This window comes from Pseudophryne corroboree, chromosome 10 (assembly GCF_028390025.1).
Source record: "Pseudophryne corroboree isolate aPseCor3 chromosome 10, aPseCor3.hap2, whole genome shotgun sequence".
NCBI lineage: Eukaryota > Metazoa > Chordata > Amphibia > Anura > Myobatrachidae > Pseudophryne > Pseudophryne corroboree.
Window position 1 is genome coordinate 37,257,143 of NC_086453.1, and position 17,050 is coordinate 37,274,192.

Genomic DNA, 17,050 nt, shown 5'->3' on the forward strand with positions numbered 1-17,050 from the left:
CCCAGGCTCCTCGTCGCATCCATGTGTAATCCACGTACTTGAATAAAATAACAAACCGCAGACCCGAGCCACGAACTGAAAGGGGCCCCATGTTTTCACATGGGACTCCTTTCCCCGAATGCCAGAAACCCACTCTGACTTCTGTCTAAGTGGGTTTCTTCAGCCAATCAGGGAGCACCACGTTGTAGCACTCTCCTGATCGGCTGTGTGCTCCTGTCCTGACTGACAGGCGGCACACGGCAGTGTTACAATGTAGCGCCTATGCGCTACATTGTATCCAATGGTGGGAACTTTCTGCTCAGCGGTGACGTCACTTTAGGTCAACCTCAGGGCAGAAAGTTCCCACCATTGGTTACAATGGAGCGCATGGGCGCTACATTGTAACACTGCCGTGTGCCGCCTGTCAGTCAGGACAGGAGCACACAGCTGATCAGGAGAGTGCTACAAAGTGGCGCTCCCTGATTGGCTGAAGAAACCCACTTAGACAGAAGTCAGAGTGGGTTTCTGGCATTCGGGGAAAGGAGTCCCATGTGAAAACATGGGGCCCCTTTCAGTTCGTGGCTCGGGTCTGCGGTTTGTTATTTTATTCAAGTACGTGGATTACACATGGATGCGACGAGGAGCCTGGGACCCTGGATCTGGTGAGTATAATTTATTCAACAGGTACCCCTTGGATTCTACTGGAGAAGAGGACCGACCTGCGTGGGAACATAAGGTAAGTAAGTATGTATGTATGTATGTTTGTTTGTGTGCATGTATGTAATAAATCTTTACTTTCAAGGTGTGTGTGTCTTGTCTTTTTTTGGGTATTTTTTTAGTAATAGTACTACAGGTACCAGCGGGCCCGTTTTTCCGCCGCATGCTGGTACTTGTGGTTCTCCAAGTACCAGCATGCGGGGGAGGCTTGCTGGGACTTGTAGTACTGCTACTAAAAACAATATATTTTCATTATCACAAAAGGCTATCAGCCCCCCCATCCGCAGCCCATTGGATGGGGGGGACAGCCTCGGGCTTCACCCCTGGCCCTTGGGTGGCTGGGGGGGGGTCCCCTTGATTGGGTCCCCACTCCCCCAGGGTACCCCGGCCAGGGGTGACTAGTTGGATTTTTGATGCCACGGCCGCAGGGCACTATATTAAAGTGACCCCCGGCTGTGGCATTATCTGTCCAGCTAGTGGAGCCCGGTGCTGGTTTTAAAAATATGGGGGACCCCTACTCTTTTTGTCCCCCGTATTTTTGGAACCAGGACCAGGCGCAGAGCCCGATGCTGGTTGCTTAAATATGGGGGAACCCCTGTCATTTTTTACCCCATATTTTTGCAACCAGGATCGGCTCAAAGAGCCCAAGGCTGGTTATGCTTAGGAGGGGGGACCCCACGCATTTTTTTTTGGGGGGGGGGGAAACCACTTTCCCACCCCTTCCCACTGATAGACATACACGGATCTCATGGATCCCTGCATGCCTATGCAATCACGAATATAAAAAGCAGGTCTGCTTTTTTTTAGCACTTTTTTGTGATTTGTAATTTTTCACGGCAGTGTTTTCCTGTTTGGAGATTTGCACTTTTTAGTAAATGACCGAGTTCTACTAATTTGCTGGCGTATTTTGACCGATGGTGTATTCATTCGTATTTTTTTACAACTACTTCCAAAATAATACGAATGCCCTCATCTCTGCCGTGATTTGAGTTTAGTAAATTACCGAGATGACACTTTGAAGAAAAAACGGCATCTCGGTCAAAATCGGGACCTTAGTAAATATACCCCTAGATTTGTTAATAAGTTTTCCCCAAATCATTGAACTGATTTCTACAAGCTCTTACTAGTATTTTATGAATGTAGTAAAATTGAAAATAAGTAACAATGCATTACCATTTGGAATACACCTGACAGTTCCAGCAGTATGATCAAATATCAAAAAAACTAGCCTGCTTGACTAATTTATAACCCGATGCTTCCGTTTATGCCTGGAATTTGAAAGGACAGTGCTTTTACTGGTAAAACATAGGGCCTAATTCAGACCTGATTGCAACAACAACATTTTTCTCTAATGGGCAAAACCATGTGCACTGCAGGGTGGGTGGGGGTGGGGCAGATGTAACATGTGCAGAGAGAGTTAGATTTGGTTGGGGTGTGTTAAAACTGAAATCTAAGTTGCAGTGTAAAAATAAAGAAGCCAGTATTTACCCTGTACAGAAACAAAATAACCCACCCAAATCTAAACTCACTCTCTCTCTCTCTCTCTCTCTCTGCACGTGTTACATCTGCCCCACCTGCAGTGCCCACGGCTTTGCCCATTAGAGAACAATTTTGCTGTTGCCATCAGGTCTGAATTAGGCCCTTAGCTTGCTTTTAGAAATGATAGTAAATCCCTAGAAAAGGATCTCTTCCCATACATTTTACTTTACCCCATTCATTTAGGTGGCATTTGAACATGTACCGTGGCACAAATGCTGGGAATTCTAATTAAATTAATGAGGGTTATCAAATGATATACTGCGGAAAGCATTGCAGGAAATGTTTAATACAGGATTTTCAATTAGTGTTACTTAATTACAATTGGAAGAATTGGAAATAAAATTACTGCTTCATAGATTAGAGCTATAGTGTCTCCTTTTGTTGAGTTCTAGTGATTTAGATTGATTTGGGTAATCAGCAATTAGTAGATGTATGTCCCACATAGTGTAGGATGAGACCATGAGGAAATGCAACCTGCAGCAAAGGGAAAGAGGAAGTGGAGTAGAGGACAAATGTTTTATCCTTGATGGGAGCTAATCAATAATTAAAATTATAGAAAAAATTGGCGAAAGTACATTACAACCCTTTAGGGAAACATTAGAATATCCATTATGCCATTGAAACATGGTCCTATTCATGTATTAGAGACTATTTACTAAGCAGCTGCTTTTCAAAAGTTCTGGCTGCTGGATTTAAAAAGGGAAATAATATTAAAAGTGAAACACTCCTGTTTTGCATTTAAGATTACAGGTTGAGTATCCCATATCCAAATATCCGAAATACGGAATATTCCGAAATACAGACTTTTTTGAGTGAGAGTGAGATAGTGAAACCTTTGTTTTCTGATGGCTCAATGTACACAAACCTTGTTTAATACACAAAGTTATTAAAAATATTGTATTAAATGACCTTCAGGCTGTGTGTATAAGGTGCCATAAATGCATTCTGTGCTTAGATTTAGGTCCCATCACCATGATATCTCATTATGGTATGCAATTATTCCAAAATACGGAAAAATCCCATATCCAAAATACCTCTGGTCCCAAGCATTTTGGATAAGGGAGACTCAACCTGTATTTCTTTGTTTCCTTTCACATTCAGAATCACCAGAAAGCAGCAGTTGGGAAAAGCTGCCACTTAGAAAACATACAGAACCCCATCATGTTGAAAATGTCAATTATCTTAATTTATCCATACAATACCTACATTTGATGCTCAGTGTAGCTTCATTCTGGATTCTTAGTCCATTATGATAGGTGGCGGTGCATTGAATGAGTGTCCCATCGTCCACATATGTAGGAATATAAGTAAGTACTGATACTTCTCTCCAGTTCCCTCCAGATAATGTTACTGATTGTCTATTGGTCGGTCCAGGTTTGTTCCATTGTAGAGAAGGGGGTCTGCTGGCACACGTGTGATCTGCATAGCAACGGATAATGGTGGCTATTCCTTCCGTCATATCTGCAGACCCGCGTAGTACAGGTTTTGCTGGGGAATCTGATAAATTGCAAGATAAATGTTATACAGTAATTCATTTCTCACAACTATGTTTGTTTCTTTCTTTCTTTTGTTTGCTCTAAATAACCATCTTTCATAAACCACTCTTTTACCAATTATAAGTCTTTGGGAAGGTGTCCTTCCTCAGGATCCAGTCGAATATTTTAGGGGGTTTTGGGTTCCAATCAATAGTTTGCAAGATGCAGACATTGGCGATATCCTGGTGAGTTTGCCTAATGTTTTAAAGGGACAATCATTTCAAAGGCAATTTCAAAATGGTTTTGCCATTTAAATGACTGCCCATTTAAACTATCGTTAAGACTTGCTTGGAGCTTCCAGATTCCAGATGGCTAATACATTTATCCCTCTGTATAAGATTTCTGCTTAGGTGGAAAGGCACAACCAATGATGTGAATGCCCGATTCCTCCCTGCTTAATAGAACTGATAGGGAGGAATAAAAGCAGAACTATTGGTAGTGGAGTGGACATTGGGCCTAATTCAAGGTTGATTGCAAAACAACATTTTCCTCTAATGGGCAAAACCACGTGTACTCCCGCACTTCGCTGTCTATCCATACTACAGCCGTCTGATCTGTTCCAGCTCACTTTCCACAGTGTGGTAAGATCATCACAACTACACGGCATAGCTGTTTCTAGGAATCAGATCCGCAAGCCGGACATCCACGGACCCCCGCAGTGAGGTCAAGACAGCGCCGGCTAATTGCAGCCATATAGCCATCCACCGCAACCGCCAGTCAGACGGGTGACGTCCTCCGCTGTGAGGCTTTTCAATTAACAACTTCCCATCGAGGACTGACGTCTCTCACTTCAGCGATTATAAAATATCAGCGGGTCAGCTTCACATTTATTACCAGAGGCAATAATCGCATTACCTTTACTTACCACGTGCAATTGCACACAGGACCCTGCAGCATTATCCAGGAACCAGCACGGTGGTAATTATTACGGCTTGCATGCCTCAAGTAACTTTTAACCTATTGCGGAGCTATTACAATTAATGTTACACTGGGACGCCAGTGTTTTTATTAGTAATTAACAATATAGAGAAGGGGTGGCCAACCAGTCAGAAACAAAGAGCCAAAAAATCTTGTTAGGCACGTCAAAGAGCCGACATCAAGCCACAGGCGCACATGCAAAAATAGGGTGTGGCCTTGTGCCTCTGGTGTAAAATACATTTAAAAATCCAGATCCACATAAAATAAATTTTTAAAGCCAGAACCACATAAAATACATTTTTAAAGCCAGATCCAACATAAAATACATTTAAACAGCCACTTCCACATACCCTACTGTGTCACTTCAGCCAGCTACCTCATGTCACTTCAGGCCCCCCCCCCCTCCCCTCCCTCCTGAAAATACACCTTGTGCCATTGCAGCAGCCCCTTATGTGTCCTCTGTTTGCCAGTGTCTGTCTCTCTCAGTTCTCAGTCTCCATAGTGCTGCTGCTGCCTGTCTGGAGTGCAGCAGTTTCTGGATTTGTTGTGGTCACGTGACTTTGAGTGTGGGGAGCCACATTTGAATAAAGAAAGAGCCGCATGAGGCTCAAGAGCCACAGGTTGGCCACCGCTGATATAGAGAGAGCTTTGTCCTTGTTTGAATCTATATTCAGTTTTATTGCATGCTGTCATAACTAGTGCACCCTCGAGATAGTTATAATATTACTCTCCAATGTGCATATAAGAAGTTGTGACATATGTTTCTTTTTAACTTGTTTCATGTATCAATTGCTTCTTTAGCTGTGTATCTGTTTAATATAACAATTTGATATAAATATCTGCGATATAAATGAGCTGCATTGAGTCAATTATTCACCCTGCTAGACTGCACTTAATGAACTAATTAATTAATTAATTATTAGTAATTCCTGGAGCGCAGAGCATCCTTTTCTTTCATTCTTATTAAATCTCATTTCAGTCTAACCAGCTGTTTTTGCTCAGCAGCTCCGTAGTTTTATATAATTTTTTGAATATCTCTATTTAATAATTTTACCACTACATACAGCGCCAGGTTATACAGTTTGAGATTATTCTCTAACTGTATTTACATTCATTAAAACCACATGCACAGCAGGTGTGGCAGATATAGCATTTGCAGAGAGAGTTATAGGCCCTACACACATGCCAATATTCTGAAAGATATGAACGATCTTGTTCATAAATGAACGAGAACTCGTTCATATCTTTCAGTGTGGAGGCTCCAGCGATGAACGATGCGCGGCCCCACGCTCGTTCATCGCTGGTCTCCCGTCGGCTGTGCATGCAGGCCAATATGGACGATCTCGTCCATATTTGCCTGCACTTCAATGCAGCCGGGTGACGGGGGGAGTGAAGAAACTTCACTCCCCCCGTCACTGCCCCCCCGCCGCCGGGTTGCTCGTCGGCCGTATCAGCCGTCGGGCACCTCGGCGGCGCATCGCCGAGTGTGTAGGGCCCTTACGATTTGGGTGGGTTATAGTGTTTCTGTGCAGGGTAAATACTCGCTGCTTTATTTTTACACTGCAATTTAGATTTCATTGTAAACACACCCCACCCAAATCTACTATCTCTGCACATGTTACATCTGCCCCACCTGCAGTGCACATGGTTTTGCCTATTAGAGAAAAAATTTGTTTTGCAATAAACCTTGAATTAGGGTCTTTGGGCCTAATTCTGAGTTGATCGCAGCAGAAATTTTGTTAGCAAATGGGCAAAACCATGTGCACTGCAGGAGCGGCAGATATAACATGTGCAGAGAGAATTAGAGTTGGGTGGGGTGTATTCAAACTGAAATCTAAATTGCAGTGTAAAAATAAAGCAGCCAGTATTTACCCTGCACAGAAACAAAATAACCCACCCAAATCTAACTCACTCTGCAAATGTTATATCTGCCACACCTGCAGTGCACATGGGCCCTCATTCCGAGTTGTTCGCTCTGTAAATTTCAACGCATCGCAGCGATTTTCCGCTTAGTGCGCATGCGCAATGTCCGCACTGCGACTGCGCCAAGTAAATTTGCTATGAAGTTAGTATTTTTACTCACGGCATTTTCATCACTCAGGCGATCGTAGTGTGATTGACAGGAAATGGGTGTTTCTGGGCGGAAACAGGCCGTTTTAAGGGCGTGTGGGAAAAAACGCTACCGTTTCTGGGAAAAACGCGGGAGTGGCTGGAGAAACGGAGGAGTGTCTGGACGAACGCTGGGTGTGTTTGTGATGTCAAACCAGGAACGACAAGCACTGAACTGATCGCAGATGCCGAGTAAGTCTGAAGCTACTCTGAAACTGCTAAGAAGTTTGTAATTGCAATATTGCGAATCTTTCGTTCGCAATTTTAAGAAGCTAAGATTCACTCCCAGTAGGCGGCGGCTTAGCGTGAGCAACTCTGCTAAAATCGCCTTGCGAGCGAACAACTCGGAATGACCTCCATGGTTTTGCCCAATTGCTAACAAACGTGCTGCTGCGATCAACTCAGAATTACCCCCTTTATTCGGTCAACCCGGTTATTTTCTGTGTGGTAGGGTTACCCAGGGTTGAAAATCACAGTTTTTACCATAGTTGAAGACCCAGGAATTTTGACCCAGGTTGACCTTTTCACACAGATGAAATACCCGGTTTGATCGGCAAATTACCTGGTAGAATTGCTTCACCTGGTAAATTGCAGTTTTGTGTGAAAGGGGGTCTGGCTGAGACAGGTAAAATGACCTGGCACTCAGATTGCTCCCACCTCAGAGTCAACCCCAGAATAATGTATGCAATTGGACAACCTGATCAAAAAGAAGCATTGTCATATTTATTAAAACACAGAAGCAAAAAGATACAACATTGGAAATTACTCTGTATAATTATTGTATCAAAAAAGAAACGCTACAGTGTTTTTATCTTGTGAAAAAAATGGTTATACTGTAGTTAATTTGCATAATTAGAAAATAGTTTTGCTGCTGGATGAAAAACAGGGATCTGTGGTTGAGTATTCACTGATGTAAAAAAAAAAGTGAACTGCTAGGGGTAAATTTGCTAAAGCTTCTAAAACAGAGAATTGGTGATGTTGCCCATAGCAACCAATCAGATGTGGGCTATCATTTTCTAAAAGGCAATAGAGAAATTATAGACAACATCTAATTGGTTGCTATGGGCAACAGGAACAAATCTCTGTATTAGAAGCTTTGTTAAATTTACCCCCTAGTTCTCAATACAAAATAATGAGGCGAATGCTCAAACACCAATAAAACTGGAAACAACAGTGGCAGGTCGCCTCAGGCCCCTCTCCATTCCTGTTTCCAACCCGGCAGGTTGCCGTGTTGATGTCGTCAGTGGTGATGCGGCTAGGAGGCGCTTAGAGATCACATGATCTCCTAGCACCTCCCGTCCACGTAGAGTCAGGGCCGGTTCTAGCCCTTTTGGCGCCCCGGGCGGAAAATAGGGGCGGGGCTTCATACAGGGGGCATGGTCAGTTACGACCTCTGTAGAGATGTGCCCCCATTTGTGCCCCCTGTAGGAGTAGCGTCGCTTACACCCAAAAAAATTAATACTTACTATCCCCGCTCCGGATTCCCGACCCCTGCAGACCTCCGCCTGTGCCGCTCCTCTCCTCGGATTTATGGGAGAGACGTCATGACGTCTCTCCCATAGCACAGCATAGACAGACACTAGAGGTTTGTGTCAGTCTCACAATGCTGTGCGGTGCGCGATGACGTCATCACTGCGGGGGGCACAGCGGACATAGCGGATCTTGCCATGGTGCGGCGCCCTCTGGATGGCGCCGGCGCCCTATGGAAGGCGGCGCCCCAGGAAAAAGTCCTGCTTGCATGTGGCGAGATCCGCTACTGCGTAGAGTAAACGGGAAACGGGTACCATCAACCTGGCTTCCCGTGTACACAGCACAGCACATCTGGTTAAACATGTGTTTAATGCTGCTTGCTACCCGAGTTGGAATATCGGGTCTCTCGACCCGGATTATTCCAACTGGGCCATTTTACACAGCACAGCAACATGGGTTATACACACTCATGTGCAATAACCTGTGTTCAAAGCTGGCGGTGTAAATGGCGTATTAGAAAAAAATACACTGTGGGTGGGATACTGTATGCAGCTGATCTCAGCATCAACAATGATTACACATGTGACTGTCCTCATGCACCTAGCGTCTATACGTCATACAGTGTGAGATGCATGGCGCTACTGAGATGCTCCGAGCATATTAGCGTACCGTACAATTTTTTACATTTTGCATCTTATTAGTATTACAAGCGACAAGGAAGAAGGAGAAAAAAGGCTGTATTGTTGATGCACAGGAATGAGAGTGACCTAATTGTCACTATATTTTCAAAAATTATTATTATCTAAAATTTAACTTTTATTACAATCAATTTAAAATAGTGTGATAATAACAAACACACAAACTACGAGTATAGACGAAACATAGAGGTTAAAATTAAGACATGTACAACATATACCGCAAGTGCAATTGAGATGATAGATGTGATTAAAGATTAAAAAATGTGTCCGCGTGTTGATTCTTATGTCCTACCATATAACATTGCTCTCAATTTTACACCAGTCTGATAATGGTTGTGTATAAACAATCACTATGTTTTTAAATGATCATTAATAGAAGCATTGATGTAGTGTCAAAGCTGTTTTATTCGTATTTAAATATTAACAGCTGACACTATCATTCAGACAGCAAGTGAAATATAATATCTGACTATCTGTGCTGTCTGTCTATTGTTCTGTATACAGAAAGGAGGAAGAGAGAGAAACTATAAATCACTGTATGTATATCAGTTATTTGAATACATCCTTCTTAAGCTTTCCAAGGAATGTTCGTAGATACGAGAAATTGAAATCTTCTGCCTGAGAATCGGTGCATTCTTTACATTAGACAGTGTTGGTGTGCTGATGGCAAAAATAAATTATGCCAGTACGATATAATCTATTGGTGTATCCTAGGGATTATAATTAGAATAAACCCATTGTGGCTTTAGTAAAGCATATAGTCATTATGTGAGGCGAAAAGATGGGAGGGTCAATAGCATCCTCCTTCCTGCATATCGCTATTATGATTAAATAATGATTTGTTCACTTAGTTTGGTTCTATCAAATATAATTATCTTACTAAGGGGAAGCGTCTCATTATAGCTGTTAATTATGTCCCTTTATAATTAGGGATGGCCATGCAGATATAAATAACAATTTATGCTTTACCCACTTGTTTATTGAAGAAATACCAAGCACACTGAATTATATGGATTAGCTGTTTTCAAATAGCACAGATTCAGGTTAACATTGATACAATTATTATGTTTTACAGTTGTTCAATTTGTATCATAAATGTTTCCTCCTGGCTTACCAGGTGACCACTGTGATTAAATGTGATACATTGTAGCATCCCCATATGTTTACTATTCACAGCACTGTTTGTCAGTGTCTATTCCCTGGTATAAATATGTGGCATGAATCTACTTAAATTAAGGTAGTTATTATCCTTTTAATGGGTTATATCAGCATATGCTGATTACTATCAGAAAGCACCAAGAGGAGTACAAATCTATCTCATTTAGTATTCTCTCTGTCTATTGTGTGAAAGTACTAATGCAGCACGTATCTACTAAATTCAGACAGTGGGAGTCCTTTCATTAAATTGTATCAGAACATGTTTAAAGTGATCTTGCACTGATTGCATTATTCCTGAGCAGTAGAAAGAACATGAATCTCTATCATTGATTGTTCAATCAGTCTACTTATACAATAATACAGGTGCTAACAGATAGTGGTTTAACAACTAAGTCAGAGCTGGTTATACATTTAAATTATTTTGTGAGCGAGGACATGGAACGTACACGCGGACACACGCTGCCCACACGCGTGTTCCGCCGTTACTCTGACAGCTTCGTCAGGGCTGAACCCGAATGCCTCTCCTGGCATAATATTTAAGCTATTCAGTTTTGTCCAATGGGTGTGCTTTCCTTCGTCACATGTGCCGACTAGCCAATCATTGTGCTGTATCGGCGGTCACGTGATCAGGGTGACCAATCGCGGGATGTCTGGGTCTCCATGGTGACAGTTCATAGCTGTACTGCATTCACGGACATTGTTAGTGAGGAAACCCCTTCCCCTGTATAGATATAATTACATGATCTCGTTTCTTATGTTCTATTAAGGAGGAAGGATATGTATCTTGCTATCTGGAATCATTAATTAATCTAATTGCGATGGCGTGAGTTACGGTCCGTCTCATAAAGTCTGGAGGTGACCATACTGTTGTTCTTATTGCTGGCATACACATGCCATGACTGCACCTACATGTACTGTGTATAATATATAAGCCCATATATACCATTACTTCCACCTCAGTGGTCGTCTGATCCTCCCGCTGGTCATGGAATGTTTTGATCTCCATGGCAACAGTTAGAAATCAAGGATCGCACACAGACGCTGTTAATCATAAAATTCCTTTCTAACCTGTAATTATGACCATATTCGAATATTAAGTATGTTATCTTAAAATAAAAAGATGTATTATTAGATACCCCTGATGTAATTTTATCACCTACTTGTGTGGCTCAGCTTATACCCCTTGTCCCCCACTGATAATATTGTTGTCAGCCTGTAGATTCCATATCAGCATCACCCTACGGTATATATACCGTGTAATCCTGCAGGATAACAATAAATGTATATGCCCTTATAATTAGATTCTGAATTTTTAACTACTTAATACATCGGGTTAATCACACAAATTAGGATATTCCCTTCCACTGCTTGTTGATAGCTTCTATGTAAAGAGGCTGTGGTCATATAACTGTTAGTGGGTGTTTTAAACTGTGTCAAAAATATTAATTAGATGTATGGTCCTTACTGTATATACGGAAAAATTAGTTAAAATGGAAATGATGTCCATATGGAAATCCAATGTGAAAAGAACGTGCGTAATATAGTGGTAGGGTTATAAAACCCTGTGAGGGTAGAGTTCATATACTGGGGTGTATCGAAGAGTGAGAAAAATGAAATAAAAAGAATAGAACTTGTTGTAGCCATATAATAAACCCTTCTTAAAAAATATTCTTCCCATAATTGTGCTATAGAGGAGTGATGGGGGGATAGAAAGGGAGGGACGGGGGGAAGGGGGAGAGGGAGAAAATCCACAGCAATCAGTGTGAGAGTGTAGGTAGATAAATACGTGACTAAAATCAAGGTTTAGCTGATTTAGCGTAGCTGAATCATTGTGTGGAGAAAGATCTCAAAGGGAGAAAATCTCTAAGGGATTCGTCTGGCACTTATACTGGACTACTTTTGTGATCAATTTGCTTGAACTATGAAGTAACCTCATATCTCATTGTTCTCTTACCAGGTATGTCTAGTGGAACAACAATGCCCAGCAAGCTGTACCGAGTCTGCTAATTATCATATAGGAATATCCTGAATGCTTAGCCATAGGTATGTCTAGTGGAACAACAATGCCCAGCAAGCTGTACCGAGTCTGCTAATTATCATATAGGAATATCCTGAATGCTTAGCCATAGGTATGTCTAGTGGAACAACAATGCCCAGCAAGCTGTACCGAGTCTGCTAATTATCATATAGGAATATCCTGAATGCTTAGCCATAGGTATGTCTAGTGGAACAACAATGCCCAGCAAGCTGTACCGAGTCTGCTAATTATCATATAGGAATATCCTGAATACTTAGCCATAGGTATGTCTAGTCACTAGTGTATTAAATATTAGCAGATTTATTCAAGTTTTATTTGTAGTTATTTGGGGAATGTGTAATGGTTTCATCCCTACACATTATTTGTTTGTTTAAGTTTTATTGCCCCAAATGGGTGATGGGCTAGGGGAGGGTCCAATCAATCAATGTGCTTACATACACATGTTTGGGCTTTATATTGGTGTGTAGTTTAGCTGATTTAGCGTAGCTGAATCATTGTGTGGAGAAAGATCTCAAAGGGATTCGTCTGGCACTTATACTGGACTTTAACTGGAAGGAAACTTCATGGAAACTCCAAACAAAAGCAAATAAATCATCACAATCCACCAAACCTTGGACTGCAGCTACAAATGTATGTACACACCTATTATTCTCTAAACCTCACTTACCCGGACACTAAACATTCACTTTCTGCAAAAAACCTGCAATACAACTTTTACTCTGACCCTCCAAATACCTGGAAAACAAATGTTTAATTGAGAAGCATATTTGATGAAGTAACACTGACTTGTGGTTTGCCAACACTGTGTAATTTTCCATCTAACATCAACAAATATTTGATTTACTGGTAATCTGTAGATATTAACATCATTTTAATTACTTGCAAATCGTATTTCTTTCTGCAAACTTCACTGCTCTCTCATACAGCCACCACTCCTCCCCCTATTCTCATTATACTACCAGTTTACACACCATCCACACTATGGCCAGGCTGGCAACCCCCCTTACTCATTGTCCTTCTATTCCTTTATTCTGTCCCCTGTTGCCACCTCTATCCCTCTCTCACAGTCTCCTACATCTCATCCTCCCTCCTCTCCTCTGTCTGCCTCCCTACCCCTCTTCTGTTTCCCCATTGCAATTCACTTCTGCCCCTTCACACCACTTATACCCCACCGCTCAACCCTACTCTTTCCCTCCTCTGCCTGTCTCCTCACCTCTCCTCCACCAGTATCAAACTGCACTCCCTCCCTGTTTCACGCATGCAGTCTCCCTTCCTAGCCAAGGCCCCAGCACCATCATCACACCCTCTTTATCTTCTCCTTCCAAATTACTCCTACCTCAACGCTACAGCAATCCTGATAATCTCATTCACATCTCTCCCACAAACTCATACCCCCTATATTGTGCACTCTGGAATGCCAGATCTATTTGCAACAAACTGACCCCCACTCATGACCTTTTCATTTCCAACTCCCTGCACCTCCTGGCCATTACAGAAACCTGGATTACTCCTCATGACACCACTTCTCCTGCTGCTCTCTCTGCTGGGGGCCTCACATTCTCACACACACCCCGACCCGGTGGTCGCCATGAGGGTGGTGTTGGGATCCTTTTACCCTCAAGCTACACATACCAACTTATACCTCCAGAACCTTCTCTTACATTCTCTACATTTGAGGTCCATGCATTACGCCTCTACCAACCTACTAATCTTCGAGTTGCTGTAATTTACCATCCACCTGGCATTTCCTCCAAATTCCTTGACAACTTTGCTTCCTGGCTACCTCACTTCCTCTCTTCTGACATTCCCTCCATTATTCTAGGTGATTTCAACATCCCTATCGATAACCCCACAAAATCACCTGCCTCTAAATTCCTTAACCTCACCTCTTCACTTGGTCTCTCCCAGTGGACCACCTCACCCTCCCATGTGAACGGGAGCTCACTGGATCTGGTTTTCACTCACCGCTGTGATATTTCTGATTTCTCCAATTCCCCTTTTCCCCTCTCTGACCACCATTTGCTCTCTTTCAACTTATCTATCTCTGCTTCCCCATCTCTCCCTCCTAAGGCTACCATCACGAAGCGTAACATTGAGGCTATTGACACCTCATCCCTGTCCTCCCTGTTTGACTCCCTTCTCTCTCCTCTTCTCTCTCTCACATGCCTTGAACAAGCCACATCCCTATACAATGCATCTCTTACTTCTGCCCTTGACTCTGTTGCTCCGCCAACCACTATTCACCCTCGCAGATCAAAACCTCAACCCTGGCACACCAAATGCACCAGATACCTACAAAAATGCTCACGTACTGCCGAGCGACAGTGGAGGAAATCACGCTCTAAAGCAGACTTCCTCCATTTCAAATTCATGCTCTCATCCTTCAGTACTGCCCTTTCCCTTGCTAAACAATCATACTTCAAAATCCTCATTTCTACACAGTCTTCCAACCCCCGGCGCCTCTTTGCCACTGTTAACTCCCTCCTCTGCCCACCACCACCTCCTCTCCCTTCCTCATTGTCTGCTCTTGACTTTGCCACTTATTTCACACCCAAGATTGACTCCATACGTCAGGATATCACTTCCCACCAGACCAGCAACCAGCCACCACCCATCCCTTGCCACCCCTCCCCTTCCCTCTTACCAACTCTGACATCTTTCTCCCATGTATCTGGCGAGGAAGTCATGGCCCTCATCCGTTCCTCCCCCCCCCCCACAACCTCCCCGCTCGACCCTATCCCCTCCCACCTCCTCCGTTACCTCTCCCCTTCTGCCTGTTCCCATCTTGCCCACCTTCTCAATCTCTCCCTTTCATCAGGCACTGTCCCCTCTGCCTTCAAGCATGCTCTTGTCTCCCCTATTCTTAAAAAACCTACCCTTGATCCTAACACTCTCTCCAACTATCGACCCATCTCTCTCCTCCCCTTTGCCTCCAAACTTCTTGAGCGTATTGTCTATAACCGCCTCACTGCCTTTCTTTCCTCTCACTCACTGCTTGACCCATTCCAGTCTGGTTTCCGTTCTCTCCACTCCACTGAAACTGCCCTCACAAAAGTCTGCAATGACCTCTATGCAGCCAAATCTAAGGGCCACTACTCTCTGCTTATTCTTCTTGACCTCTCTGCTGCTTTTGACACTGTGGACCATCCTCTCCTTCTGCAAATCCTTCACTCTCTTGGTCTGCGTGATACTGCCCTCTCCTGGCTGTCCTCCTACCTCTCTGATCGTTCCTTCTCTGTCTCCTCTCATGATGCTACCTCCCCCCCACTTCCACTAACTGTTGGTGTCCCCCAAGGCTCTGTTCTTGGTCCTCTCCTTTTCTCTCTCTATACGTCCTCTTTAGGTGAACTCATTAGTTCTTTTAACTTCCAATATCACCTCTATGCTGATGACACTCAAACCTACCTCTCCTCCCCTGATCTCTCCACGGCTCTCCTCACTCGTACCTCAAACTGTCTTTCTGCTATCTCTTCCTGGATGTCTCAGCGCTTTCTTTAAACTCAACATGTCTAAGACTGAGCTGATCATCTTCCCACCCTCCCGCACAGCCTCACCTCCCACAATCTCATTATCCATTGGTGGCACAACTATCTCCCCTAGCCCCCAAGTACGCTGTCTTGGCGTAATCCTTGACTCCTCCCTCTCCTTCAAACCACACATTCAGCACCTCTCACAAACCTGTCATTTTCATCTCAAAAACATTTCTAGAATCAGACCTTTTCTCACACAGGATGCCACTAAGATCATTATTCACTCACTGATTATTTCCAGACTGGACTACTGTAATCTCCTCTTAACTGGTCTCCCTGACAATCACCTCTCTCCACTCCAATCTATCCTCAATGCTGCTGCCCGGCTCATCTTCCTCACCAAACGCACTACGTCTACCTCCCCCCTCCTACAGGCCCTCCACTGGCTTCCCTTCCCTTTCAGAATCCAATTCAAACTTCTCACACTCACTTACAAAGCACTCACCCACTCCTCTACCATCTACATCTCTGACCTTATCTCCCTTTACTCTCCCACCCGTCCTCTTCGCTCTGCTAATGCACGCCGTCTCTCCTGTCTTCTGATTACTTCCTCCCACTCCTATCTCCAAGATTTTTCACGTGCTGCTCCATTTCTCTGGAATTCTTTACCTCTCCCCCTCAGACTCTCCACCTCTCTACAAAACTTCAAACGGGCTCTCAAGACCCATTTCTTTACCAAACCCAGCCAAATCTCATCCTAACCCCCTGTTCCATGCTCTCTATGTACCCCATCTGTGTCACCCCTGTCTGTCTACCCCTCCCCCTAGAATGTAAGCTCTCACGAGTAGGGCCCTCTTCCCTCATGTGCTTATACTTTTCTTACTTTAATAATCCTCAACTGCCCAGATCCCACAGTTTTTTGACCACCTGGAACTTATCTCTATGTTTACTGGTGTAGTTATGCTTAGTTGCCCTGTACTTGTCCTATATTGTATTCAACTGTAAGTCACTGTTTTCCTATTTTTTATGTGCATTTGTACTCTGTAATCGGGCGCTGCGGAACCCTTGTGGCGCCATATAAATAAAGGATAATAATAATAATAATAATAAAAGGTGCATACAAACTGTTAAGGGCTGGAAAAGGACAGTGAAGGAAAGTAGTGGAAATCATTGATCAGTGAAAGTGAGTTCCATTAATCGGAACCTTATGTGAGGTTGAGTTGGTTATTATCATGTAAATATCATGTAGATGTCTGATTTATTGATTCTAAATTGTACCAAAATTCATTTGAACTAATGATAATTGATGACTGCAGTGACGGATATATTCGACACTCGAGGTACAAAGACCACATCATTATTCTAAGGTATCAAATGGTCATGATCTTAAATTTAATCTTATATGGATAGATGAAATTT

The 17,050-nt window shown here is 43.1% G+C and overlaps 1 protein-coding gene across 1 annotated transcript in view; it reads right to left on the reverse strand.

Annotated features, from left to right (window-relative positions):
* LOC134966968 (B-cell receptor CD22-like) overlaps nucleotides 1-3,729 on the reverse strand; it is a 65,192-nt gene extending 61,463 nt beyond the window's left edge. The window contains exon 1 of the mRNA XM_063943979.1: nucleotides 3,442-3,729. Within this exon, the coding sequence (XP_063800049.1) occupies nucleotides 3,442-3,694 (253 nt within the window). The 5' untranslated portion in view covers nucleotides 3,695-3,729. The remainder of the gene's footprint in view (nucleotides 1-3,441) is intronic.
* Nucleotides 3,730-17,050: the final 13,321 nt, after the last annotated feature.